The following is a 13,440-nucleotide window of genomic DNA, read 5'->3' on the forward strand; positions in this document are numbered from 1 at the left end:
CCCACATATATATAGGGCACCATGGCGTTTACAACTTGGTCATGACATTTTGCAATCAACCTGAAACGATAGCACAATTTAATTGAGACAGGAAAGAAAGTAAGAAGAAAAAACGAGACATAATGCTTTGCACACGAGCTGAAGTATTGGCTCAAATCTATCCTAGCGATTTTAAAGCTGACACAAGCGACACAGAATCCACACATTTGACGTCTGAATCCACTCCAAGTCAACCACCACTATCACCTGAAAGTTATTATCACATTCAAAAGAAGGATAAACGCTCCTCCAGAAAATGTAAAGGCACGGCCTACACATACATGGTAAAATTTAAAGATTTCAAGTCAAACGTACCGCTGGAGAAAACAGACGTCTTAATCACTGATTTGTGGGATTCTGTGTTAATCACATTAAATCTACAATGTGAAACCCGAGAAAACGATCGCTGGATACTCTCCATTTATCACGACGTATTCAAGTCGCCCGTCTGGATCGAGTTTAGCAGTCCGTCAGAAATGACACCTCCCAAAGTCATCGATTCAACACATTCAGCAATCCAACGACCAATTTCACAAACACGACACTGTAAATAACCCACGTTTTTCTTCCCGAAATACCAGACATTGCGATGAGTCTTGGCTCCACGCTCTACGTTGAAGGTGTACCCTTAAGGAATGTATGGAGATTATTTGTCTCGAAAGAACAATTTTAAAGACACTAATTACAGTATATTATCACGATAAAATGTTTGACGCCATTACCAGTATCACATAATTCCACGAATACGTTATTACTGTGAGTAATGTGACAATGGGTATGACAATCGAGAGCAACACAAGAAATGTGGATCGCAATGTCGAGGATGTTTGGCCTCAGACCCTCTCTTGATGAAGGACAAGAATCGGTGCATTGTCCTGTTGTCACCTAATTTTTGTCAGCCCTATCTGTTACCAAGAACTTATGCAGACGCCAGGTTTGCAGAACAAAAGTGATTGTCAACTGATGAGATCATGCTCTACTTGTGGACAAGTCATTGGTACCAATTTTGCCAAGGCGAACGTTTGTTCAGGAAAGAAACGATGTCCTATCTGTCATCAAATAGTGGACATTCAAACATCTCAGTCTGAATATGGAGATGAGGAATAGGAGGACAAGAAAAAGAAAAGCAATTTCATCTGTTTCGATTTCCAAAGCATGCAAGAGTGCGACATTCACATTGCTAATGTACGCGAGGTCATCGAGCGTGCGAGAAATCAATCCAAGATCAGATCTTTTCTCATTGCCCACACTTCAGCAAAGATGCCTGGAGGGCGTGAAAAAAAATTCGAGGGCCTAACACTCTCGCCGATTTGCGCGATTAATCTTAGACCCTATTGATGAGACAAGGAGCCAAGACGACATATAACGTTACGGAGATTGTCATCTCTATGCCACGGTGATGGCTCAGAATTCTTCGGGTTATGATGGACAATTTCTTCTCAACCAAATTACGGAACAAGGCACCGAACGCCCTAAAGGCACTTTGAACGGTTCTAAAATCATTACCACGCGAGAGAGACAAATGTAGTTTAAGGATGCGATGAAGAACTTGACAAAGTGATTGAGTCCAATGCCTACACCATTTGGAATAACAAAAATGACCAAAGGTTATTTTCCACAGTTTTTCAATACCGAAGCCAATCAACATGTTGTTCTGCCACATTTACCTGATACTCACTAATACTACCCCGACAACATGCGTACCGATCAACAAGAAGTTTTCTACACCTGGTACCAAACCCTGACCCTTGGTCTTTAAGGAAGAAATGTTAAAGTACCGTCGTACATTTTAGGGAGTTGCTGTGGAAAATTTCGACAATTGTTCATGGAACATGGAGGGATTGACCCGTTGAAAGAAGCCTGCACCAATGCCAAGGACTGTTCCTTAGTGTACAGCAAATGAATCATATTCGAGAAGACCCTAGCTATCATTCTGTCTGAAACAACCAACTTTGTCAAACGCCGTTACTCAATCAAAGCTCTACGATGGTTGCATTACTTGTGCGAAATGGAAGGCAAATGGATCCATAATGCACGAAACGGCGGAGGCGAAAAGACCATCGGGGCCTATTCATGGGATGCCTGGTACTTAGCATATCCTAAGACAATGAAGGAGTTAAATGGTTGCTTATTTCACGGATGTCCATCCTCCTACCCTCAACGTGACACAAGAAACGTTTTTACAACGTACCATGGAAGACTTAAAAGAGGCAACTTCTCAACGACGCTTGAAGTTAGAACAGCAAGGATAGCAAGTATTAGAAATATAGGAACACGAGTACGATCATCGTTTGAAAACCGATTCCGAGTTAAAGAACATCGTGGAAAGTTAGTAGTTGGTGGACCCTTTCGACCAACGGGACAATTTTGTATGGAGATCGAACGAATAGCACATGTTTGCTGTACCACGTGGACGAAAAGAAAGGAGTAGAAAGCAAATGCTGGGACGTTTGTTCGCTATATCCTAACGTGCGCAAATACGTCACTTTTTCAAAGTGCAAACACAATTCATGACGGAACACACTGACTGGAAACACATTCGACAATACGAAAAATTGATCACGTGCAAAATCTTGCCTCTCAAAGAATTGTACCATCCCGTTTTACCATACCATTGCCGATGAAAACTAATGTTTACTTTGTGTCGCACTTGAGTTGATATTGGGAACCAAGACCAACTTTGTCATCACACTTAGGAAGAACGCGCATTGACGGCAACGTGGGTCAACGTATAATTGTTTAAAGCTCTGGACTAGAGATACTAATTGTTTGACCTGTACAAAATTTACTACTTACCCAAGACAGAACAAAGGTGACGTGTAGCAAAAAAGTATTTTTGCGGACTACGTTGATGCATTTTAAAACTGAAACAAGAGGCCAGGGCATGTCCTTCCTGCTGTCAAACTCCCGAAGAATAATTTTTTAGCGGTGGTCCTCAAACGTACGACGTCGAATACCGGGACAAACAAGGAGAAGTGTACACCGATTGAAAAGTGAACGGATTGACTTTAAAGGATCAACCGAGTCAAGTGGTGGATTTTGCGTTGAAAAACGCATTACAGTAAAGAGACTATGGAGAGTTTAGAGTGACCACCTAAGAATCTCACAAAATTGTACTTTTAGAGACTCACCAAATCGTCAGTCGTCTATTAGAAAAAGAGTTTTAAATTGTCTACCTAATCATCGACAGTAGCAGGTTAAAAAGTAGGTCATGGCCGAGGCAAAGGCATAAGACAGTCAAAGCTCATTATCTCCCGTTCTTGAGTTTGTTAAAAAAAAAGCACTCATCGGTCCTTTTCAGGGGTACTCACCCGTCTCTAAATGAGTGACTGCACAAAGTTTGCCAAATAAAGTAAAATATAAATCACTTTTTCCCATGATGTACGTTTGTGAGTGAATGATTGTATGTCTTTATTACTCTGAAAATCACACAAAAGAGACACTTATGATTTCCATTTTGGTCTATTCTCGTTGAAGTTACAATGAACGTTCACAACACATTGCTAAAAAGTTCATTGGCTTCTTGTTTTCCTTTCACTTTCTCCGTTTGAATTTCTTCACTCTCACAGGATTTTCCACCTCTTCTTCCTGACTATCTTCTTGTCTTCTTCTCTGATCTTTCTTGACTGGTATGGGTTCTTGTTCTTCCTTTTCGGAGTGTACATCATCATTTTCGGACGCCCTCTCGTCCTCATGCACCTTCTTTGATCGGTTTTCCCTTTTCTTAGGGCAGTCTGAAGACCAATGTCCTTTCTCCTCACAATGATAACAGGAATCTTGACCTTTGTCTTTCTTGAGACCTGTCTTACTTTGACGCTGTGGACATATGAAGACCAATTTCCGTTCGTCTGACAGATATAGAAGTGACTCTAGGATGATCTCGGAAGGGGAGTAGTCCATCGGCTGCGCTCAAGTAAACCTTCGTTTGACACCTCTCAAAGCTTTGATCAGAAGTTAGATCTTTGTGGCTCTTTCATCTTCTTGAATGATTGAGTGTTAAATGAATGCTCTGAGGGACCACACTCTCTCTATAAATAGGGTAGACACCTCCCACATATATATAGGGCACCATGGCGTTTACAATTTACTCATGACATTTTGCAATCAAGCTGAAACGATCGCACAATTTGATTGAGAAAGGAAAGAAAGTAAGAAGAAGAAACGTGACGTAATGCTTTGCACACGAGCTGTAGTATCGGTTCAAATATATCCCACCTATTTTAAAGATGACACAAGCGACCCAGAATCCACACAGTTGACGTCCGAATCCAGATCCAGAGAGTCTACTCCAGCCCAAGTCAACCACCAGTATCACCTGAAAGTTATTATCACATTTGAGAGACGGATAAACGCTCCTCCAGAAAATATTAAGGCACGGCCTACAGATACACGGTAAAATTTAAAGATTTCAAGTCAAACGTACCGCTGGAGAAAGCAGACGTGTTAATCACTGATTTGTAGGATTCTGTGTTAATCACATTGAAACTACAATGTGAAACCCGTGAAAACGATCGCTGGATACTCTCCATTTATCACGACGAATTGAAGTCGCCCGTCTGGATCGAGTTTAGCAGTCCGTCAGAAATGACACCTTCCAAAGTCATCGATTCAACACATTCAGCAATCCAACGACCAATTTCACAAACGCGTATTTCTTCCCGAAATACCGGACATTGCGAGGAGTCTTGGCTCAACGCCATACGTTGAAGGTGCTCAGCTAAGAAGTGTGTGGAGACTATTTGTCTCAAAAGAACCATTTTAAACACAAAATACAGTCTATTTTCACGATAAACTGTTTGACGCCATTACCAGTATCAAGCATTCCTCGGATACGTTATTACTGCGAGAAATGTGACAATGGGTATAACAATCGAGAGCAACACAAGCAGTGTGGATCGAAATGTCGAGGTGTTTGGCCTCAGACACTGTCTTGATGAAGGACGAGTACATTGTTCTGTTGTCATCTAATTTTTGTCAGCCCTACCTGTTGCCAAGAACTTCTGCAGACGCACGGTTCGCAGCAGAAAAGTGATTGTCAAATGATGAAATCATGCCCTACTTGTGGTCAAGTCATTGGTACCAATTTTGCCAAGGCGAACGTTTGTTCAGGAAAGAAACGATGTCCTATTTGTCATCAAATAGTGGACATTCAAACATATCAGTCAAAATATGGAGATGAGGAATAGGAGGACAAGAAAAAGAAAAGCAGTTTCATCTGTTTCGATTTCTAAAGCATGCACGAGTGCGGCATTCACATTGCTAATGTACGCGTGGTCATCGAACGTGCGAGACATCAATCCAAGATCAAATCTTTTCTCATTGCCCACACTTCAGCAAAAGATGCCTGGAGGGTGTGAAAACAAATTCCAGGTCTCGCCGATTTGCGCGATTAATCTTAGACCCTATTGATGAGACAAGGAGCCAAGACGACATATAACGTTACGGAGATTGTCATCTCTATGCCACGGTGATGGCTCACAATTCTTCGGGGTACGATGGACAATTTATTCTCAACCAAATTACGGAACAAGGCACCGAACGCCCTAAAGGCACTTTGAACGGTTCTAAAATCATTACCACGCGAGAGAGACAAATGCAGTTTAAGGATGCGATAGAAGAACTTGGCAAAGTCATTGAGTCCAGTGCCTTCATCATTTGGAATAACAAAAATGACCAAAGGTTATTTTTCCACAGTTTTTCAATACCGAAGCCAATCAACACGTTGTTCTGCCACATTTGCCTGATACTCACTAATACTACCCCGACAACATGCGTACCGAACAACAAGAAGTTTTCTACACCTGGTACAAAACTCTGATCGTTCGTCTTTAAGGAAGAAATGTTAAAGTACCGTCGTACATTTTAGGGCGTTGCTGTGGAAAAATTTGACAATTGTTCATGGAACATGGAGGGATTGACCCGTTGAAAGAAGCCTGCGCCATGGCCAAAGACTGTTCCTTAGTGTACCGCAAATGAATCATATTCGAGACGAGCCTAACTGTCATTCTGCCAGAAAGAATCATCTTTGTCAAACGCTGTTACTCGGTCAAAGCTCTACTAAGGTTTCTTTACTTGTGCGAAATGGAAGGCAAATTGATCCATAATGCACGAAACGGCGGAGGCGAAAAGACCATCGGGGCCTATACCGGGGATGGCTGAGACTTAGCAAATCCTAAGATCATGAAGGAGTTAAATGGTTGCTTATTTCACGGATGTCCATCCTCCTACCCTCAACGTGACACCCAAAATTAGTTTGTACAACGTACCATGGAAGACTTAAAAGAGGCAACTCCTCAACGACTCTTTAAGTTAGAAATAATGGAAATATGGGATCACGAGTACGATCGTCGTTTGAAAACCGATTCCGAGTTAAAGCGCATCGTGGAAAGTTAGAAGCTGGTGGACCCTTTCGACCAACGGGACAATTTTTATGGAAATCGAACGAATGCCACATGTTTGCTGTACCACGCGGAAGAAGAGAAAGGAGTAGAAATCAAATGCTTGTACGTTTGTTTGCTATATCCGTTCGCAAATACGTTACTTTCTCAAAGTGTACAACACAATTCATGACGGAACACACTGACTTGGACAACATTCGACAATACGAAAAATTGATCACGTGCAAAATCTTGCCTCCCAAAGAGTTGTACCATCCCGTTTTACCATACCATTGAAAATTAAAACTAATGTTTACTTTGTGTCACACTTGAGCTGATATTGGTAACCAAGACCAACTTTGTCATCACGCTTAGGAAGAACGCGCATTGACGAAAACGTGCGTCAACGTATAATTGTTTAAAGCTCTGGACCTGAGATACTTATTGTTAGACGTGTAAAAAAATTTACTGCTTACCCAAGACAGAACACACGACCTTTAATCAAAAAAGCATTTTCGCGGACTACGCTGATGCCTTTTAAAACTGAAACAAGAGACCAGGGCATGTTCGTCCTGCTGTCAAACTGCCGAAGAACATTTTTTTAGCGGTGGTCCTCAAACGTACGACGTCGAATACCGGGACAAACAAGGAGAAGTGCACACCGATTGAAAAGTGAACGGATTGACTTTAAAGGATCAACCGAGTCAAGTGGTGGATTTTTGAGTGTTGAAAAACGCACTACAGTATAGAGACGATGGAGAGTTTAGAGTGACCACCTAAGAACCTCACAAAGTTGTACTTTTAGAGACTCACCAAATCGTCAGTCGTCCATTAGAAAAAGTGTTTTAAATTGTCTACCAGAAGCGAGTGTGGCTTCCCAAGCAGTTCACTTTACCGTACGGACACACCGATATTGGTCAGCATATCAAGGTAAATACGTCCAAGACCCATACTTTGTTAGGAGAAGAAACGCTAAGCAAGAAAGATGAATTCTTTTAGACAGACACAAGTAAACAAGAGGTTCTGGTTCGGTGATGATCAATTCGGGTGCGATTCTGTGCCCTGGCATCGCAGAAATGCCGTAAGCTGCGACAGCAGCAATTCAGCTCGACATGATGGGAACTTCGCTACGACTACTAAAAATATCATGGCAATTGATGATGTGATGTAAAACACGACGGATGAGAAAGCGGTGACACTCTTTACAGTAAACTGTACCATTTTTCTGGTTTTGATCCTCAACGTGAACCGTGCAACTAAAACCCTAATAATATCGTCCATGACTGAGCAAACTACTTCCTTCGGGTTTTACGAACAATCATCAAACTAGTCTGCGTGGAAAGTAGCCCAAGGACCTACCTCGATGAAGTAGAAACATATGGATTTATCTACTTGGAAGAAGCTGATAAGGTCAAGTGATTTAGTTGCAGTGTGTCACTTCATGGTTGGAAACAAACTGACTCCGCTTACCTAAACATGCTCGATCGTCTCGTACTGTCACTACCTACCTTTAGTGGGACGACCTCAGTAATCTCTTCATGGATACTTTCCAAGAGAACATTCGTAGTTTTCCTCTCTAGTTGAGAGAACGCATTTATAAAGAGTAACGAAAAATACATGTCAAATGCAAACTCAATGTCTTTTCTCGTTTTCTAAACTAGGCTCTATTCTAAAGTAAACGAAGACTGATTATGGAAGGACATTACCTCATTCACAAACATAAACGAGGTTTTGACCCTGACCGTGTGTCGCCAAGTAAAATGAAGACTGTTTCTTGGAGGACACTAATTACATCGCCAATGCAAACAAAGTTGTTGAATAAACCATGTTGGACATGAATGAATCCTTGGAAAACACCATTGCTTCTTTGAGGCAAGTATCAAAACCCAATTCGAAACGTAATATTCGTGGAATTCCAAGCGAATAGCAAGAGAAGATCTACAAGGAAGTTTGGCTCGGACTTGCCTGAGTAAAATTTCACCTTTTGATTGTAGTACCATTATATCGAGACATTTACAAGAGGAAAGTGAAAAAGTAAAAAAAAAATCTGATTTATCTTGACGAATTTGAAGATTTCATTGCCATTATTGACGGTTACCGGGAATTGGAGTAGTCACATCGATCACTTTAATTTTGGGATAAGATTTTGAACAAAACTAAGAAACATTCTGAAGTTACCCTACGTGAGTATAAACACTTTCTTCTGTGCCACATCATTTATCAGTATTGATGCAACTTATTACTTGGAAGGAAGTCAACAATACTATTCATACTTTCGAGGATTACCAAAACATTTTAGAAAAACCTTTTCCTTTGAATTGGGGACGGCATGTGGTGTGCGTCCTGGTGACTTATTTTCACAGATTTTGCTTACCAGTAGATCCCTTCTGGACCATTTACGAACAGTACCTACAACAAATACATTATGGTGGTTCCTTTAAATGTACACGAGAGACTCATCTTGTCAAACGCATTTAGCTTTCATATCGATACTTCTCTACCTCTATGGGAAGGACATATTAGCCACTGAGGATGCTTACGAAGATGTGTGTGTATGTGTAGCTTGTGACTTACACCCTCACTGGAAAGATATACGTGACTGGAAAAAGTCTTGGTTTCGATGCTTGGACGAAAGAAGAGTATCAGTATGCCAAAGATTTGTGTTGATGAATTCGAGCGTCCAGTGACACATGTGACCTTTAAACCTGTGTTAGCCACAGTGCCAGAAAAAGAACCCGACACCGAAGAAAGCAACCCATTCAGGACAGTAACATCACCAACGTCGACATTCAGACCTCCAAAAAGCCATTCCGAGAGAACACATGTCAGAATAAGCCTAGTGAAGAAATTTCAAGAACATTAAAAAGTGACCCTAGGAGGACAACACACCCTTGTCATAAATCTTGATCATTTTGCTTGTAACGTTAAACCTGTACTTAGTAGTGCTCCTCTTATGAGTTTTTGCACTTCGGATAAACGTGTCCTTAAAAGTATGAAAACTCTTGTCTTGTCTATGTTAGTTTCAAAGTTTACAGCATCTTCACTATGGCTACATCTTTCTGTTCTACATCTTCCTCGACTTTCAGAGTCATCGACGAAACGTTAGATCGTTTCAGTTGGGAGGCACTGTATCTTCGCCACCCTTCAACATGTTAATTGCTGGACCCAGTGGTTCAGGCAGAATCAAATTTGTCAAATGTTTGATAGAACACAAAAGTCACTTAATCGATCGTCCACCTCAACATCGCGCGGTGTTACAAAGAGGGGAAATCGGCTTGCAGTGTCCTTCGAAAAAGTTCAATGAGATTCGGTCGTTTTTGTGGATGGTATTCCTCGCGATGACAACGGGATCGTGTCTGACACCAGTAAAACATATCTTATCATCTTCGACGACATGTTAGGTGAAGCCGAAAAAAGAAAATTAAACTTTCGTTTACGCGAATATGGCATCATCGTAATGTCAGTGTCATTCTCATAATATGTTTCAACAAAGCTAAGCATCGGACTTTCAGTCTCATTGTTTGGTATTATTTAAGAGTTCCAGAGATAAATCGCAAGTGCAAATGTTAGCCAAACCGTTAGGAACTCCTTGGCGGACTCATCTGTACTGCCATAGAAATCAAACACACCACGCGTATTTATTCGTCGATTTCAAACAAACTACGCCAAATGATTTGCGAGTTCGTACCCATATATTTCACAACTTGTGCAAAGACGGATTGGCCTGTCGTGTACGCGTCCCCGTCGATGTGCAAAAAAAAAAAAAAAAAAAAAAAAAATATAAACATCCTAATCTTCTGATCTGTCACACATTTCGTCTACATGACTTCCTTTCAATCTCATCTTCCAGTCAAATTGATTCGTGCCTTGTACGGCATGAGTTGCGAACAAAATTAGCAAATACGTGCTCGTGTCTTGGAAGCGAGTCTCAAAGAAGTTTTACGATGGTTTACTGTTACAGCACGTAAATTAGTTGAAGGCATCATTCACATTCCTCATCAAACCAAGCGATTTTTTTGATAAACACAAAGTAGCCTAGACGCAATTGGCAGATCCCCAAATCGACACTCAAACTAAAAAGCAAATCATTTTGAAACCTGTATTAAGCAGTGCTCTAGGAGATGTTATCATTAGCCTCCTCATAAAATGTGATCCAACTGCCCCAGCAGTCACACAAGAGAAACGTATCTCTCCAAAAAAAAAAAAAAACGTTCCAAAAATTAAAAGAGCAGTGGTGTCAAGAAGAGATCACAGTCTCAAGAAAGAAACAGTCCCGAAAAAGGTCCCAATAAAACAGCATGTATCCGCAAAAGAGGAAGTGCTTCCCGGACGCAACTTTCTTTTCTCAAACCACGACCATCTGAGCACGTCCAAGAAGCACCAGTAGCAGCGTCTTCCACTTCGCCGTTGCTAGTGTTGCCAGACAAAACCCGATTTGACATCTATCTTTCCTAATTTGATGAGGAAATGGACACCCGTGTCTCAAGAAACCTCTCCTTGGTCAGCAACGAATTCCTCATCTTTACAGTAGCGAAGCCGCTAAATAAGTGACCTCCCACAAAATCAAAGTCCAAGAGAGATCGGGAAAGCCCATAAAAATGCCTTCCCGACAAAAGGAAAATAACTAATTGCAAAGAGGAGAATGTATTTATTCCTCTCTTTTCACGGGAGCACTACGTAAAACGTTAAGTCTATTAAATGGACTAAAATAAATATGATAAATGGACGTGTGTCGCGCCATTGACTTCAGTGTATTTGTTGTTCCAGTAAGAAAAAAAGATGTAACCCCCAAGAAGCCATCACTCTTCCCCCAAAAAGGGAAAGGAAAGGAAAGCACTGCCAACTTGTTTAGCCAAACATTGTGTATGTCCTATCCAAATCGCATTCCCCCACGCGAAACGACTCATTCACACAGTATTGAAAGACATCAACGACATCGTGTTCGAACGTTGTGTGAATATCTTGAAACGAATGAAACCTTTGTCCAAGCATATAAAAAAAACCACTTAGCCAAGCATCAACACGTACTTCGAAAATTGTCCAAAAGAAAATACCCGTCTGTCAAATGAAAAAGATGTTAGTGCAATGCTGTGGATTTTTGACAATGTTGATGGAACCCTTGATCAAATAAATGGCGGGATCAGTACTGAAAGGAGTCCTGGAAGGTGTTTTACACATCTGTACGAGATAAAATTACAAAGAAGAAAAGACCTCACTTGTACTTTTGTATCTCAAGGAAGGTCGAAAGTTTACTTTTGTACCTTAAAAACGATGGAAGGAATTCCATCTTTGGCAAGAACGACGCACTCCGCATTTAAATCCTAATCCTCATCTGACGGAGATGTACATACATACATGCATACATACATACATACATACATGCATACATACATACATACATACATACGTCAAAGATACGTCATACATACATTCATACATACATACATAGATACTTACATGCATACATATATACATACATACATACGTCATACTTACATAGATACATACATACGTACATACATACATACATACTTAAATTCATACATACATGCATTCATATAAACATACATACATAAATAAATAATACATATATACTTGCATACCTACATACATACATACATACATACATAATGCATGAATACATACATACATACATACATACATACATCCGTACATACAAACATGCATGCATGCATCCATCCATCCATCCATCCATACATACATACATGCATACATAGATACATACATACATATATACATGCATACATACATACATACATACATACATACATGCATACATACATACATACATACATACATACATATATACATACATGCATACATACATACATACATACATACATACATACATACATACATACATAAAAAAGAACCTCCGTCAAAATATTTAATATTTCAACAACCGGATTCTAAATCTGACCTAAAACAAGAATTATTTTATTTTATCTAATCCTAAACATACACATTTCCAGCTGTTGTACGAGGCAAAACGTGCAGAATATTGCAACGGCAAGAAACAAATTTAGTTTAAAACTAATATAGCAATGAACTGAAATGTTAGTAAGCATCTCGTCTACATTGCACAATCATGGACATAAAATAATGGCACAATAAAAAGTATATATATATATATATATATATATATATATATATATATATATATATATATATATATATATATATATATTTATATATATATATATATATGCATCCGTAGTAATTTTTCATCAGACTAACAGTCAATGTTGTAAGCATACATAAACTATGTCTGTTCTTGCCGGATATGGAAAAAAGTCAGACGAGAAAGCTTCGATAAACAATTCTCCTCCAACATTGCGCACATACAATAAAGTATAATAAAGTACAACAATAACAAAAACTTGATGCATGTATAAATTAATTTTCTTAATCATCTTAAACTTAAACTTAAAGTCAAAGTAAAATTATATTCCACCACTATTTGATAGTCTTTCCTTTCTTTCATCTTTTATACAGCACTTATGGAGCAACTGCATATGGTTCTAATGTTTTTGGGTTCAATGCCTCTATTGAAATTTTCTTGGATGATGTGAGGTGTCTTGGAACTGAAAGTTCTATATCCAGCTGCAACCATAGAGCCTGGGTCTCTACTAATTGTGTACACAAAGAAGATGTTGGTGTAAGCTGCTTAGGTATCTGTTGACATCACCTTTCCTGACAACTGATTTATGTGTATATCGACCGAACTACATACACACGTCTAATCCTATATAATCTGCTCTCTCTCTCTCTCTCTCTCTCTCTCTCTCTCTCCGCTATATCATTGATATAGCACGAGATGTATTAATTTTTCTTTCAAAGGAGACAACGATTGCAGAATCTTTGAACGAAAAATGTTTACAACATACTGAAGTATTTATTGTATTTATATCACATACAGATACATATATTTGCCCTTTGAACGGGGTGTGGGATTTACTACAGCCAACTGCGCATTGACTGAGTGAATGAACTCCTAACATTT

The 13,440-nt window shown here is 39.7% G+C and overlaps 1 protein-coding gene across 1 annotated transcript in view; it reads left to right on the forward strand.

Annotated features, from left to right (window-relative positions):
* The window catches only part of LOC149791215 (scavenger receptor cysteine-rich domain-containing protein DMBT1-like), a 234,366-nt gene that overhangs the window by 149,662 nt on the left and 71,264 nt on the right, over nucleotides 1-13,440 (forward strand). Inside the window, exon 5 of the mRNA XM_089969688.1 lies at nucleotides 12,933-13,108. Within this exon, the coding sequence (XP_089825814.1) occupies nucleotides 12,933-13,108 (176 nt within the window). The remainder of the gene's footprint in view (nucleotides 1-12,932; nucleotides 13,109-13,440) is intronic.

Source organism: Sinohyriopsis cumingii, chromosome 9 (genome assembly GCF_028554795.1).
Source record: "Sinohyriopsis cumingii isolate HCF-2022 chromosome 9, ASM2855479v2, whole genome shotgun sequence".
NCBI lineage: Eukaryota > Metazoa > Mollusca > Bivalvia > Unionida > Unionidae > Sinohyriopsis > Sinohyriopsis cumingii.